Raw genomic sequence first — 15,733 nt, forward strand, 5'->3', positions numbered from 1 at the left:
AGGCGGGGGCTCAGTGCGGCTGGGGAGGGGGCTGTTTTGGGAGAGTGGGAGGGGGAGACCTCTGGCCGTTCCCTAGAGGGCACAAGTGCATGGGGGCCTCCAGCTCCAGGTTTTTCCTGGTGAAACAGAGGATCCCCCTCCGATGATCCCCTCGCGTCCCGGAAGGATGGCTTCCCTCCATAGGTTGCCTCTAAAGAAGCAGAAATCTCCCATTCCGAAGCAGGGATCCACCCCTTGGTCGTCCAAGGTCTCCGTTCACGGGGGATACAGTTCCCAGCCCCATTCCAGCCTTTTGGCCTCGTTGCCTGCAGAATCAGAGCCAGGGCTGAAACACGAGTCCCAAACTATTTTAAATGTGTGACGGATTAGCCAGTTATCCCAAAGGAGCTTTTCTTCCCTTGAATTTTACCTATTTTGCTGCCATTTCTTTTGGTTTTATATGCTTTTTTTTCCTTTTCTTTTCCATTTTTCTGCTCTTCCCTTTGGAGGCAGTGAAAGTGGCCGGAGCACCCCCAGCTTATCCCTCTGCTCAGACGGCAAATCCGCGTCCTCCTCTCTCTATCAGCAGGCTCCCAAACATTTTCATATTCCAGGTACGGTTCATGACTCCCGCGCTTTTCCCCCGCAACGTTTTCCAGGCCGGCCGGTGGGCTCGTTCCGTAGGGCGAGGCAGAATGGAGACAATACGTCCATGGGAAGAACAGAAACAGGGTTTTTCTAGGAGCGAAGAGCATGTTTCTCTGGAAGCGTCTGCTCTGGTAGGAAGCCCGTCCGGAAGCAGAAAAAGGAATCCTCCAGCCTCTTGGCGAAGGAGGAGTGGAGGACGGAGAAGGCCTGGAGTCTGTACATTCCCCAGTTGATGAATTCCCCAGGGCCCCGAGCTGCTTTTGGATGGCAGAACTTCACCTCCCATCTCCCCCCCTCTCGCCTTGGTCTCCCTGGTCACTTAGAGGGAGAGGCTGATGTTGGGGGAAGGATGGAGGGAGGGAGGGAAGGAAGGAAGGGACAGAAGAGAAAATAAGGGAAGGAAGGAAGGAAGGTCAGGGGGGTTGCAAGGAAATCATCAGATTTCTTCTCCCATCCGTTTTGGTTCGACTGACATAGCTGAGATTTTGGTAACCTGGCTCCTTTTCAAGACAGAAACAGATGAAAGAGTTTATCCCAAATTCCAGCCCGGACAGTGTGAATGTAATTCTTCTAGGAATGAGGGAAACGCCTGGAGTTGAGTTTTAAAAGTTGTCTTTCGTGGTAAAAGACATGAGTGATTAATCGGAGGAATCCATGCTTCGAGACGAACGTTTGGGGAGAATTGAGAGCTTCTCCTCCTTCGCTTGGATCCCCACATTTTGCTCCTGTCAGGGGGAGCGAGTGGCCAGACGGGGAGCCCAGTGGGAGGCCCTGGGGGGAGAGTTATGGGAAACGGGGCGGGAGAGAAACCCTGTTTCCATTGCTTGTTTTCTTTCTTTTCTTTCCTTTTCCTCAGAGGCTGGAATAAAAGATAACATCTATAGGAAACCCCCCATCTACCGACAGCATGGTACAGTCTGCTTTGCTCCCCTCCCTGGTACATTCCTCCCTCCCCCTCCCCCTCCCCCCTTGGCACCTGGGTAGCTGCTTTGTTCTCCTGGGGTCAGTTCTGGGATGCCACTGGGGCATTTTCTCTGATCCTTTGGCCCGTGAGCCTCCGGGCCAGGCCTCCGTCTGGCGCAGGTGGGCAAAGGGCTTTGTAGCTGAGCCGCAGCGCAAGCTCTCCTTTCAGCCCAGAAGAAAACAGGGGCTGCCCTCCCTTCGCGAGGGAACGCATCCCCTAAGAAGGCCCTGCGGATGCTGCGGGAGCGCTGGCACCCCCTCATCATTCCTCCCCCCCCCCCCCCGAGGGGTGAGAGCCAGGGAGCTGCCGGGTGCTGCCTCTTGCCCTCTGCAGAGAGCCATGGGGCCTTCTCGGTCTTTGTGGTCGTCTTGGGGGGCGGGGTTTAAACACCAGCAGATGGTCTTGCCGGGTTTCTGAGATTTGGGGGGGGGGGAGCGGGGACTCGTGGGGCACAGGAGCATCCTTAGTGCTGAATGAAGAAGAAGCCTACTTTTGCCACAAAGCCTGAGTTGGCCCATCCGTTCTCTCCCACGCGGCCCAAGGCCCCTTTCGGCTCGAATCCTCCACAAATGGAATTGGGGTGAGGGACCCCACATGCAGAGGAACCGGTTTATCCTCCAGATGGTGAAACCAACTAAGGTGAAAAAGGAAAGCGCCATACAGCCAGGTGGCCTTTTCAGATCATAGGAGCCAAAGGCGTCCAAATGCAGGTCACTGGGACTAAATCCAGACTGGAAACCCGGAGACAAGGCAGTTAGGGGAGAGGAGGCCGAAGGTGCCGCCTGATGCCAAAGGGGCTCCTTCCACACACACCCCAGTGGAGCCTTTTCCTCTCCGTTAACCTCCGGGAGAGGCTCCCACGGCCTCATAGCAGGATGTGGCGCCTCGGTTGGGACCAGGCGCTGGGCCTTCTGGTGGCCACGGGGGGGGGGGGGGGGAGGCCCCTTCTTTTTATCCAGGCCCCGCAGGCGCCCCAGATCCCATCCCTACCCAGGAACCTTTGCAAGTGGGGCAGCTGAGGGGATGGCCGGCTGCTCCTTCATCTTTTCTAGTCAACGGGGAGTCGTGACTGGAGGCAGCCGCCCGTCTTCAGCCTCCTGAGGGGAACCAGGGCAGGATCAAAAGGTCTCCTCCCAGAAAACAGCATAGGAAAATGTCAGCATAAAGATGTGTCTCCTGAAGACGTGGAGATTATCTATCTATCTATCTATCTATCTATCTATCTATCTATCTATCTATCTATCTACCTACCTACCTACCTACCTACCTACCTACCTACCTACCTACCTACCTATCTCTATCTCTATCTCTATCTCTATCTCTATCTCTATATATCTCTATCTATCTATCTATCTATCTATCTATCTATCATCTATCTATCTATCTATCTATCTCATTTCTTCAAAGAGTTTGTAATTGCTCTGCAGCCTTTCCAGCGTGTCTGGGTAGAATTGTGTATACAGAAGTGGCCAAAATTGTGGAAACCTTTTGGAAAAAGTGTATTTGTGAGGTTTGATGGCTAATAACACCACTTCTTTTTGCAGTAGTACCATAAAGTTATATATCAATGGAAAGATAATTTAATCAAGAATCTAATGCAACAAGGTTTGTTCACTTACCTGTATTATATCAAAAGCTACAGCCAAATATATATCCAGCAATAAACCTCAGTTAATAGAAGCCATCATTCAATCTTGGTTTCACACTATAACAGCCGCAGAACTAAAAGACTTTGGTTCACTCCATGGGAAGACGTTGTAAGGCCGTAATTCATGCTAAAGGTTACTCAGCTAAGTATTGACTGACATTTTTTGTCTATCTCGTTTTTTCTACGTGTTTCACTTTTCTTCATATCTGTTATTCTCATAGCAAAACCTTCATAAAAGTTATTGCATTACATTCTTCATTAAATTATCTTTCCATTGATATATAATTTTATGCTATTACTCCCCATAGAAAAGTGGTGTTATTAGCCATCAAACCTCAAAAACACTGTACACTTTTCCCAAAAGGTTGCCACAATTTTGGCCACTACTGTGGGTTGCTTGTATAGGTGAGAAAGCCTCTCTTGGCTTCTGCCGGGTGGGGCATCCGTTTTCTTAAATGGGGGGGGGGGGAAGGGGGGGGGCATTGGAGGACATGTTCAAAGCCAAGAAGGTTTGTCTGCGGAGTCAAAAGGTTCTGGGTGGTTTTCGGGTGACCCGGCCAGCTTGGGGGCCCATCCTCCTGTTTCAGTTTCTCGATCGAAATAGCTTTGAGCCCCCAGGAGAGACGGGGCTTCTGGGATAGGCCGCTTGAGGGGAAAGTTTATTCTACTTAAGCTAGAGAACAAAGAAGCCGCGGCTGTTTTGTAGTTCTTAAAAATTGACCCCGGGAGCTTCTGCCGGAAGGGATTCCAGGCCTCCCTCCGGAGGGGCCGAGGCAGCCGCTCCCACAGGGAGGGGGCCTCTCCTGGCCAAAGGTCCAGCTCGGCCCCAGGGGCCTTCAGGCGTTGCCTCAGGGGACAGGCAGCCCCTTTCCGTCTAGACCAGGGGTGGCACCCAAGGCCCAAACCGGAGCGCATGCGCAGGGGACGTCCGTTTTCTGGTCTGAAAAACGGCCTGAAAACAGCCCCCAAAAGGCCCCAAAACAGCCCGGAAAACCGCTGTTCCTGGAGCTGTTTTCAGGCCATGAAGACCAGGGCCGGAAACCGGAAGAGCAGCTGGCGAAGGCGCGTATGTCCACGGAGAGGGCTCTGCGTGCCACCTCTGCCAGGCGTGCCACAGGTTCGGCATCGCGGGTGTAGACGTCCCAGAGCAAGGAAGGGGGGGGTCCTCAGCGTAGCAAGGCTTCAGCCCCGCAGCCCCGGTGGCAACAGTCCCCTCTGCAGAGGGTCATAAACAGCCCCTGACAGCAGGAGCCGATGGGGAATTCGGGCCCCGACAGGCCACCCCGGCTGGTGCAGCAGAGCCAGGCTGAGCGCTGGGGCCAAAGGGCAGCGATGGGCTCCGTGGTGGCAGCGGGGAGGAAGAGCATCCCGTCTGCAGTCTCGGGGGCTTCTCTGGCTGGGGAAGGGAGGGTGGAGGGTCGGCTTCTGTCGCTTTGATTGGCCAAAGGAAGAGGAAAGGGGGCCCTGGGGCTGGGAGGAGGGCAAGGGAAAGGAGACTCCTCCTCGTCTGGGGGCTCAGGAAGGGGCTCCATCCCACCGTTTCTCTTTCGGGGCCTCCCCCCCCTCGCAGGGAACCGGTCCTGTTGGTCCCAGCAGGGATTCCACCAGCTGCTGCCCTCTGCCTGAATCCCTTCCCACCTTCTTGCCATCTCCTACATATCTGGGGCAGAGAGAGAGAGAGATTTAAGCTCTTTTTTTCCCAACCTTGGACATTTTCTTTTTATTGTCTAGGCTCAAGAAAATCCGATGGAGACGGGAGTTCTGATCAAGACAGCCAGAAGGTAGATTTCAGCAACATCCATACGGCATCGTCAGGCCTCTCTTTTGCAATCCAGTGCTGTGATAAAACCGCAGAGCAGAGGGAGGTCCTCAAACTTGGCAACTTGAAGACGTGTGGAATTCTGGGAGTTGAAGTCCACGGGTCTTGAAGTTGCCAAGTTTGGGGACCCCTGCCATAGAGCATATATTTAATGGTGGCTGTGTTCAAAACTTGAATAAAAGTTAGCCAGTTCCCAAAGAACCCTTCCTCCCCCCCCTTCCTTCTTCACTGTCGTTGGTAAATCTCGGTCCTTAAAAAGTCCTTTGGGTAAAAGCATCACAAAGAGGATGAAGTAGATAAGGAGGCGTGGAACCTTATGGGACGATAGGTTTGTTAAGTCCCCAAAGTGCTGACAGTTGAAATGTGAAGTTTGGTCCTTCTAATGATCAATCTCGTAATGAATCAAGCGTAGATGAGACGCAGGAGGATTATTCTCATTGTTTTTTTCAAGTCAAGGTTGGTTCTTAGCAACCTCTGGGACATTTTTCTGCAGTTTTCTGCCTGAGAGTCTGTCCGTCGTCCGTCCGTCTGTCCCCCGAGGCTTCAGGCCTTGAACAACCACACCAAACTGGCCCTCACCGACCTATTTAGTTGACCGATATGCATCTTCAAGGCAGAAGAGGGCTTAGCTGTCCAGCGGACAGTTCCCAGCTGCAGGCCTCCTTAGGCGCCTGAGGCTGGAAGCCAGCCAGGGAAGGCTTCCCGCCAAGCGAGCAGACCAAGAGAAGGGTCACTCCAGAAGTCCTGCCATAATTTCCAGCCCACCGAGTCAGCAATGAGGGATGGAGCTAAAGCGAAAGCAGATCCCACCCAGACCACAAGGCCACGCCTCAGTCCGTGAAGCCGCCGTGCGTTTCCTCAGGCGGATCCTTTGGCACAACCGTGGTCTTTCTCCTCCAGTGCTCAGCCCTTCCTCAGTCTCCCTCTGGGCCCAGCCCCTCTCGGACCCCCTTTGCAACATCACGGAGGTCCTTTGCAACCCACAAGGGGCTCAAAGTGAGGACACGCATGCCATGGCAGCCTCATGCAAACGATCCGTATTTGTGTGCCAATGTCACGGGTGTGGTGATGGTGCAACAGGCCCTTTGCCCTCGGGGTTCCCTTCCTTCCCGTCTCCATCCCTGCTCCCCTCCCACCAGCCCCCAAGGGGGAGGGGTGCTTTCCCTGCAAACTGTCCACTGGGTCCTTCAGCAGGCCCCCCTGGCCCCCCTCTTGAAGGAAGTTGCAGGATTGGTGGGGGGGCATCTGAAATTGAGAGCAGCCACCCCTCCCCAGCCCTCTGAATCAATGATGGTCCCCCTGGAAGAAACCACTTCAAAACTGGAAGAGAAATGCAGTTTTCTTGATTCACGTAAAGACACACACACACACACACACACACACACACACACACCCTGTTGACCTGTTGAAAAGTGGAAGATGTAATGTTGGAAATTGTTTCTCGTAGCTAAAGTCCAGCTGGCTGACTTTGAAAGGGGAGGTGGACTTTCGGACTAACTCTCCTGATTTGGATACTCAGTCGCTGCCTCAGAGTCCTGGGACGGACCGACAGCTTCAGCGGCTGCAGAGCAGCACAAACTGCACCTTCCTGCGTGAGTCCCCGTCCGCTGCCAGGCCTTAGAGGGAGTCCAGGCCAGGAAACGGAGGAGCGCTTATACTCCCACCGCCTGGCCTGCGGGGTTACAGGAGCAGACCCTCCCACCCCCTCGGCCTTTAGAAGTCCTCGACTCACAGCCACAGCTGTGGTCGGAATTTCAGTTGCTAAGCAGTGCGGTCATAAAGCAGGGCATCACATAGCTTGCATTGCTTAGCAGCTGTCACCTGCCCAGTCCAGGGGTGAAATCCAGCAGGTTCTGACGGGTTCTGGAGAACCGGTAGCGGAAATTTTGAGTAGTTTGGAGAACCGGCCAATGCCACCTCCGGCTGGTCCCAGGAGTGGGGAGGGAAATGGGGATTTTGCAGTATCCTTCCCCTGCCACGCCCACCAAGCCACGCCCACAGAACCCGTGGTATAAAGAAAATGTGAATTTCACCCCTGGGCCAGTCCCTCTTCTCTGCTCCACCTGTGGCGGGATTTGCAGCTTCCGCTTAGGACGCTGTCGCCACAGAGCAGCCACGACACCAACGCAAGCCCTGAGGTAAAGCTGGGGTGCCCGTGGCGGATCCTGCCTTCCTGGGGCCTGTCGCTCTGTGGCCGCTTCATATTCTGTAGCTTCCCTAGTTAAGCAGGAGCCCCTCCACTACCAAAGCCGCTTCATGAAGCTCTCTCTCTCTCCCCCCCCCCCCTTCTGTGTCTCGCGCAGGATTCCCGTATTCCAAATCGGCTTCTCTTCCCGACTACGGAAGGCAAGGGCTGCAGCACGTAGGTGGACGCAACAGTGCAGTGCCAGATCTGGACGGACGAGCGAGCGAGTCCCGGCCCTTTTCTCGCAAGGCCCATGGGGGCGGGAGGCTCTCAGCTGTCATCGTCAGGGGGAGGGGGCGGCCTCTGGCTCTTCTCCCCCTCCAATAGCAATAGCAATAGCAGTTAGACTTATATAGCGCTTCATAGGGCTTCCAGTCCTCTCTAAGCGGTTTACAGAGTCAGCACATCGCCCCCACAGTCTGGGTCCTCATTTCACCCACTTAGGAAGGATGGAAGGCTGAGTCAACCTTGAGCCGGTGAGATTTGAACAGCCGAACTGCAGAACTGCAGTCAGCTGAAGTGGCCTGCAGTGCTGCACTCTACCCACTGCGCCACCTTGGCTCTCCAAGGCTCTGCCCCTCCCCCTCGCAAGCTTTCAGCAGCATCTGGAGGCTTTGCAAGGGCCACTTTCCTTAGTTCCTCCTGCAGCTCCCCCGCTTGGGAGACAGACGGAGGGTCCCCTGGAAAGGCCCCTCCAGAAACCCCCTCCCCAGGACGGAGTGATTTGGATTCTTGTTCTTCTTGTTGTTGACTTAATTCTCCATCACAAAGGATTTTATTTTATGAGTCAACCTGGAGTTAACAGTTAAGCACAGTTTCATTCGTGGATGGTCCTTGAATTACGGCCACCCGTGGGACCAGAGTGTATCCAAGGCGGATTTTACTTTTAAAAAGGCAACCGGGCTGATTTTTTTTTGAGGGAAAAAGAAGACGGTTCGCATCCCAGCAGTCCCTATTCCCGTCGCTAAGCGAATTCTGCTGATAGTTTGCCAAGGATCTGTCCCAACGGAAGTCATTGCAGGCTCGGTCCATAATCGTCTCAAAATGGGCTTGCCAAAAAAACAAAACCTTGCAATGCCTGCAGTGTGTGAATCTGTGTAGGACTTGACTTCTCCACAATCCTCCCCACCAAACCTCCCTTTCTCTTCTAGGCTGCAGCTGTGGGCCCAGAGGACCCGGAGGCCTCCTGGGGAAAGAGAGGTAGGCACTCCCTCTGCCCAGCCCTCCCTGGGGGAGGGGACGGGGGGGGGGGCTTTCCCCAGCTGAATTTATGCCCCAAACCACAAACCCCCTTCAAGACAAACCTGGATCGCTCCAGGTACAGGTGGGGGGAGATGGGGCAGGTAATGCTTTGGGGGGGTCAGTTCAGGCTGGCCTCTGGCTCCGGATTAGCCCCCTCTCTTGCCAGAGAGGCTGCCCCTCTTCCCCATCCCTCTGGCTCTGGGAGCACACGCTTCTTCTGCCCCCACCTTCCCTGGCGACACTGTTGTGGTGCCTCCGTGAATCCCGCGTCCCCTTTCAGGCGGGTCCCTGCCTGCCCTCTCCCCCTGTCCCCCGTAAAGCTCTCTCTCGTGCTGGAACCTGGGACCAGAAGGGAGCTGGGTCTCCTGGTCTTTGCTAATCTGGTTGATCCCTGGAGGTCCGTGTGCACCTCGGTCCAGCCTGCCCCCTCACACCCCCTGTGGTGGGTCAAGGGCCTCGCTGCCCAATGCAGGACAAGCCTTTGCTCTGCCCCAAGGGGAGCCCCCTCCGGGAGGGGGGGGGCTGCAGCGGCTGCCCTGCCCCCAGGCAAACAAAGAGGGCCCCTCCCTCCCTGGCATGGTGCCCCTTCTCAGTGGGCTCCCTCTGTGCAATGGCGATAAAGCTGGAAATCCATGCATGCTCCTTCTCCCCCACCCCCCCCCCGAGAAAACGAAGGAGAATCCAGAAAGACCGGCTGTATTCTTTCTTTTTTAAAATTGAATAAACATTAAAAACATGGGACGTAGAGCGACCTTTCTGGCTTTCTCATTTCCATACATACTTTAACATAACAACAAACACAGTTCCTACTTATCGTACATAGCTACGTTGATCTTATTAACGCATCCCTTATCCTCCTTTATATATTTATCTGTGTATTATCCATTTCCAATTTTACAATCCTCAAAATGTTCTGTTCCGACTCCTTTTGCTCATTTCCAACCATTGATACATTTTGTTCCAAATTTCATAATATTCCGTCTCGTCTCTATTTTTGATCTCTAGTGTCAGTCTGTCCATTTCTGCGCAGGTCAAAATTTCCTTTATTACCTCTTTTGGGGGGTGGGGGGAGCATCCCTGTTTTTCCAATTCTGCGCATAGACCAATCTTGCTGTGGTTATTGAATGTGTTCCTCCTTTCCTATGTTTTTCTTTTATTATTCCCAATAGGGATAAAGACGGGCTGTTCTCTTTCTTTTTCTTTTGCAGAATACAAGGTAAGGAAAGCGATTAAGGACATCAAAGCATGTGGAAATTCAACCTTTCCGTGCAGAAGGTTCACTCCTGAGCAGGTCTGTTCCCCTCTCCAAGAATGGCCACGGGAGCCTCCTTCCCCCAGCAGTCAGCCTGCTGTCTCCTTTCCTCCCAGGTCTACCCGTATGAAACCCTTCTTGTCACCAACAGAGTTCGGGTAAAACTACCAAAGGATGTGGACAGAACCAGGCTGGAGGTAAGAGGGGATGGTATGGTTACTCTGCCGATTAATTGCAAATATGAAGGAACCCGTCTCACAGATTGATAGATTTCCTTTTGTGTTTTCTCACGCTGGCTTAGGAGACGTAAAGATACAACTGTGTAGCTGAGGAGGAGGGTCAAATTAGAAAAGAGTCTTTTGTGTGATTTGAGAGTCTGATCTAAATCCTGGAAAGGCTAATTACGCATTTTGATGGTCTCTCTCCTATTTCACCAACCAGTGGTCCATGAGAGACTTTTGATGGTCCATAGAAAAATTATTTGCATTTTTATTTTGCACTAAATTTATCTTTTTAAAAAAATCATATTAGTAGTCTGCAAGATTTAAAATTATGGATTTAGTGGTCCGTGAGGTCCGAAAGGTTGGTGACCCCTGTTTTAAGACATAAACTTGCTAAAAAAGAAACCACCACTAGAGGACTTTTTACTTGGACTTCAAGAATCAGTTCTTGTAAATGTTAATAATGGTGAGCTTTCGTCTGCTGTGCAATATTACGGATGATGACAGCCCTGAGTTCAGCTCAGGTTGAGGTTCAATATTATTTGCCAACTATTCGTTAATTTGCCCGAAAACTATGCCCGAAAACTGACTAAATGATTAAAATTCCAATGAACCTTAAACTCCATGCTTTATAAATGTAAGTCTCCCCCCATCTCTCTCTCTCTCACACACACACACACACACACACACACACACACACCACTATAATAGATGAATGAGATTTACCTGCAAGCTTAACCAAAAAAAAAAGATTTATGGACTGGAGCAATATTGAATTCTGTAAAGGACATAGCCATGTCTATTTTGCTGTTTCCTTAATTTATTTATTTGCTGCAAAATGAAGAAAGAGAGAAAGAAAGCAACAAAAACATAGTCCATTTAATAAGCATTTCGTTTAATTTTTGAAAACACTCAACTTTGGCCATAGAAAATGTTGTTGGTCGATCTGTCTTCTCCATCAGGAAAGGCAGCTGATAAAGAGGAGGAGGGAAATGTAGAGCCCAGCTGGAAGAGCCTTCCATTTAGCTCTGCAAATCCATCGTTTGTGGCACATCCCCAATTCCTGGTACCCTCAGCCTAGGGGGCTCAGTCCTGTGGCATCCATGCAAGGGGCACGTGGGGAGGGGGGGGGGCATCTGCTGCTGCTCTCTGCCCCGGGAGCTTAGGAAAAGGAAGGTGAACGGCAGAGCCTTTCCAGAAGTTTCTTCCCTCGCAGCACCAGCACCAGGCAGCTCCCTCGGCTCTTTTGCTTTACTCACCCGAAGGCACGTTATCTGTTCAGCTCCTGGCTAGAACCTTCTGGAACAACATTCCAGACTAGGAGATTGCTGAGATTGGTGGTCCACGTGACTGAAATCTCCAGAATGCCTTCCTGAAGTTCTGCCATGCAACACTGTAGTGACAAACGTACAGAGATTCAACCAAGTGGAGAGCCCACATGGGATGGAACTATCCCCCCCTCACCCTTTTAGGCTTCAAGGTGGTGAGGTTGGTAGGAGAAACCTTCCCTGGTGCTTCTTAGCTTGTGTTTTTCCCTTAATTCTACAATTCTGGTAAAATAAGGGGGGGGAGGTGCCATTGTGCACAAGCTATATAATTAGATGGCAATCTCTCCGGGGGGAAACGGTTCCCTTGACTCTCGGAAAATCCCCTTTGGTGGTGTGATGCTTCCACAGATGAAATGGGAGAAGGAGATGGGTGGGAGAGGGAGAGATGACAGGACAGTCAGTGAGTAAAATGTGTGTGTTTTCATATGGACATGAGAGAAATGGACATTCCAGAGGCAGATTCAGAGGAGTCTTCCTGTTTGTGAGTTTTCCTCCCTCCCTCTTCCCTCTCCTTCCTTCCTTCCTTCCTTCCTTCCTTCCTTCCTTCCTTCCTAGCTACCTACCACAGAGTGGCCCATTTGTACAGACAGTTTCCTCTGGAGCTCGGCTGGGTGTGTGTGTGGGGGGGGGGACACCTTTCCGGTGCCATCTGGCCTAAGAAAGGCTCCTTAACTGAATAAGCTGTTCTTGCCCTGTAAACAGAAGTTGTGGATTGATCCACAAGGTTTCAGATCTCTTTGGCTTCTGGTCCGCTGCATAAAGGGCGGATCCCGCCGCCTCTCTTTCAAGTACTCACTCAGCGTCTTCTTCTCTGTTTTCAAGCACCACCTGTCCTCCCAGGAGTTTCAGGAGGTCTTCAAAATGAGCCTTGAACAGTTTGAGCGACTTGCACTTTGGAAACGCAACGAGCTAAAGAAAAAAGTTTTGCTTTTTTAGCCTTCCTGGAAGGAAGGGAAACGTGCTTGACCTAAGCCAGCCGCCTCCCCCCTTCCACCGCCCCCCCCCCCGTGTCCACCTGCAGCTGACCTCATATCGCTTCACTGCACCTGGGCAGGAAAAGAGACCCAACGGGAGGCCCCGCCCAGGTCATTAAAGGGTGTAACCAATCTCGCTTCCAGTTATTGCTTCATTTGTTGCTTCTTGCAAAGACGGAACCAAACCCGGTAATAATCTCGGATAGGAAACAACCGACCTTTTGACCAAAGCAAAATTCTCGGCTCCTGTTTGGCCTCCACATTTTTGGACATGTCTCCACAATCAGAGTTGGTGGAAGAGGGAGGGGGGATTTCCCCCAGGAGCAAAATAAAATAAAGCCAATGCGAAAAAGGTCAAAGGAAAGCATGTTAGAAGCTCACTCTTGCCGACGATCATGTGTGACACTTTTTAAAAATAAAATAAGAGCAAAGCTACACTGTCACGTTTTGAAATCTGATTTTCTCTCCTGCAACCGGTATCACAAATGAAGAATAGTTATCAAACCTTTTTATTTTTTATTACAAGTAGGCTCTAACTCTAAGAGCGTCCAGATTGGCAAAATACAATTCATTTTAGCTGTACTTTGTTTAAAAGGTGTGAAATGTTTACATTTGTGGAACGAAATTCTCCTAAAATTAAATTCTAGGGATTATATAGAAATTTTGTATTTACAAAAAGCCCAGCGCATTCTAGTCTGGAAAAAGTCATCTTTTGCCCTCCTATTTTTCTCCACCCCTTTTCACATTGACACACAAAACATGTAATTGTCTGATGCACAACGTGTCGGCATCCTCCTTAAACGCCTTGTTTTGTAACTGACCGCTCTCTGGGTCGTCTCCCCCTCCCCCAGGAAAAGGAGCTGCGTGTTCGGTCCAAAGATTCCTCCCCCCCCCCACTCTGCAGCCCCCTGAAAGGGCTGGATCCTAAGACCCCCCGTCCTCCCACACAAGGCCGGAACTTGCACCTGGCGGGATGGAAGGGGGGAGGCATTAGAGGGTTGGGAGGCAGCAGCCCTGCGCCTGCCTTCCCACCCGTTCCCAGGCTCTTCCAGCCAGGCGACCTTGGTGCATCTCTCTCTCTCTCTCTCTCTCTCTCTCTCTCTCTCTCTCTCTCTCTCTCTCACTCACTCTCACTCTCTCTCACACACAGACACAGACACAGGGCTGCTGTTCTGGGGGAAATAGCAAGAGGGAGGAGCATTGGATCCGTTTGCTGCCTTAAATTATCAAAATAATAAAGGTATCAAAATAAACGTAATGAAAGGGGTGCAAATGCATCTTCCACCGACCTGGTTGAGCCTGCTGTGTAGACGCCATATTGTGCATATATCCCCAAGACGCCGGGGGGGGGTTCTCCTCAACTCTCCATGAGCCCCCACCCACCCACCCACCCCCAGCTCCAACTCGGCTCCTTTCCTGGGCTCTAATCCAGGGCTGTCCAAACTTGGGAACTTTTAAGACTTGTGGATTTGAACTCCCAGAATTCCCCAGCCAGCCCTGGTTGCAGTTGAAGCCCATAAGTCTTAAAGTTCCCAAGTTTGGACGCCCTGCCCTGACCCTTCCTGGTTCTGGGGGCTCCTCCTGCCGCGGTCTTCAGTGGCACCTCCCCAGCCCTCCCACCAGCTCTGCTCCCTCCAAGGTCCGGTCAGAGGCTCCCAGCCGAAGCCCCTGGGTGCTGGAGGAGGAGGAGGAGGAGGCTCCCCAAGGAACCGTCCTAAGCGAAACCTCTCCTTGCATGTTTAGGGGGGGGTGTGGGGCTCTCGTGGAAAACCTGGTGGCAAAGCTGAAGAAGCGTTGCCCGAAGGCTCAGAATTCCCTTGATTGAACACAAGGAGATTGACATCTAGGAGGCAGATATTGTTCAATGCAAAGGATGGAGGCTCCATTCACGTGACTGGAAAATGGCAGTTAAAAGACGGAGATAACATTGGTTGAAAGGCACAAGCCCTATTGGGGAACTTAGTTGGTGTGGAGCAGTGGCTCTCATCTGGGGACGGCGAGGGGGGGGCCTGGAAACTGCCAACCTGACCCCCCCCAGCTGCAGAGAGAGATGCGAACCCAGAGCCCCCCCCCCTCCCCATTCTTTTCTCCCATGGGGTTTTGGGGGAAACGCCCAGTGGCTCTTGGCCCCTAAACAAAACCCTTCGGGGGAGGTAAATCAGGCTAAATGCCACCAATGCAGGGTTTCATTTTAGCTTTCTTTCTTTCAAAACTTTCTCTTTTTTTGATAAAGACTGTGTGATCTTGTCATTTTGAGGAAGATTGCTCTAAAGCAGGAGGGGTGTCCCAACTTGGGAACTTTTAAGACTTGCGGACTTAATTCTGGGAGTTGGAAGTCCACAGGGAGAATGAAAACCCGATTCCAGAGACAAAGGTGACTCTGCAGAGAGCGAAGGCTCCGTGAGGCACCTGCCCAAATGCCAGCAACTCCCGTGTAAGTAACTCTCAGAGGTTGAGGGGGACGAACGAAGGACGAAGAAGAGGAAGCGTTTGAAGAGTCCAATTTAGGAATAACAAGAACACAAGCAGAGAGAGGCAGTTGGAAATGAGGCAGTCCCGTACGGAAGGCCAGTCCTGGGTTGGATCATGAGACCAAGGGCCAAAAGCCACCAAATCCCTCCTCAGCATCAGCAATGTTCCTTTTCCACCCCGTTTCCTTCAAAGCTCCAGAGAAGTTAAAGGTCTTGGTGGAGAACCAGAATCCAAACCAAATGGCTCCCAACCCTCCGAGGACAACGACCCCCCCCCCCGTAATGCTCTCTCCCATGGATTTGCATGGCTCCATAGCTATTGACCGACATGCGTTAGGACGTATTCTGCTGCGGCCCTGTGTTGCGTTCTTGTGTTGTTGTGTTGTGTTGGCTAAGTCTGGCAGTTGGGAAGCCACAAATCTCCTGGTCCCCTTTTCCTTTCTAAAGGATGCAAAGGCCTCCTCCTCCTCCTCCTCCTCCTCTCTCTCCTCTTTGCTGACCTTCATCCTGCCCGCTGCGGCTGTTTGGACAACCGGAACAGACAAGCAGAAAAGGAGGAGGGGATGGGTAGTAGAGTATGTACTACCTTTAGCCTTTATTGTCATTTTACATCATGTATACAAGGAAATTGGTTGGATCTGGTGCAGGGGTGGGTTGCTGCCGGCATTACTGCCGGTTCGGTGCACGCGTCGTGTGTGTGCATTTGCAAATAAAAAGGTCTGCGCATGGGCAAAACCATTAAGAAAACGTGCAAGGAACAATTGTTCTGTGCGTTCGCAGAACCAAAAAACAAGATGGCGGCGTCGTAGGAGAACCGGTTCGGGGGCGTGGCAGGCCTGGGTGGTTCCCAGGTGCAGAGACCCAGGACGCCAAGCTACTGTCGGTTTGGCTGAACCGGTCCGAACTGGTAGGAACCGACCGCTAGATCTGGTGCCCTTTGGGGGCACTAATGGAAGGAAAGGCAGAGAGAGAGAGCTGCAGGGAGTGGGGGGCTCTGGCAAA

General features: G+C 52.0%; 1 protein-coding gene across 6 annotated transcripts in view; it reads left to right on the forward strand.

Moving 5' to 3' along the window:
* Positions 1–12,697, forward strand: part of ABLIM2 (actin binding LIM protein family member 2) — a 39,336-nt gene extending 26,639 nt beyond the window's left edge. For 2 of the 6 annotated variants that reach the window (XM_032224634.1, XM_032224631.1), the window contains exons 12-20: positions 489–593; positions 1,484–1,564; positions 4,971–5,020; positions 6,506–6,650; positions 7,362–7,420; positions 8,395–8,443; positions 9,694–9,701; positions 9,854–9,934; positions 12,109–12,697. In XM_032224634.1, the coding sequence (XP_032080525.1) occupies positions 489–593; positions 1,484–1,564; positions 4,971–5,020; positions 6,506–6,650; positions 7,362–7,420; positions 8,395–8,443; positions 9,694–9,701; positions 9,854–9,934; positions 12,109–12,222 (692 nt within the window). In that variant the 3' untranslated portion in view covers positions 12,223–12,697. The remainder of the gene's footprint in view (positions 1–488; positions 594–1,483; positions 1,565–4,970; positions 5,021–6,505; positions 6,651–7,361; positions 7,421–8,394; positions 8,444–9,693; positions 9,702–9,853; positions 9,935–12,108) is intronic. The other 4 variants (XM_032224636.1, XM_032224632.1, XM_032224633.1 and 1 more) reach the window with 3 other exon arrangements.
* Positions 12,698–15,733: the final 3,036 nt, after the last annotated feature.

Source organism: Thamnophis elegans, chromosome 9, assembly GCF_009769535.1.
Source record: "Thamnophis elegans isolate rThaEle1 chromosome 9, rThaEle1.pri, whole genome shotgun sequence".
NCBI lineage: Eukaryota > Metazoa > Chordata > Lepidosauria > Squamata > Colubridae > Thamnophis > Thamnophis elegans.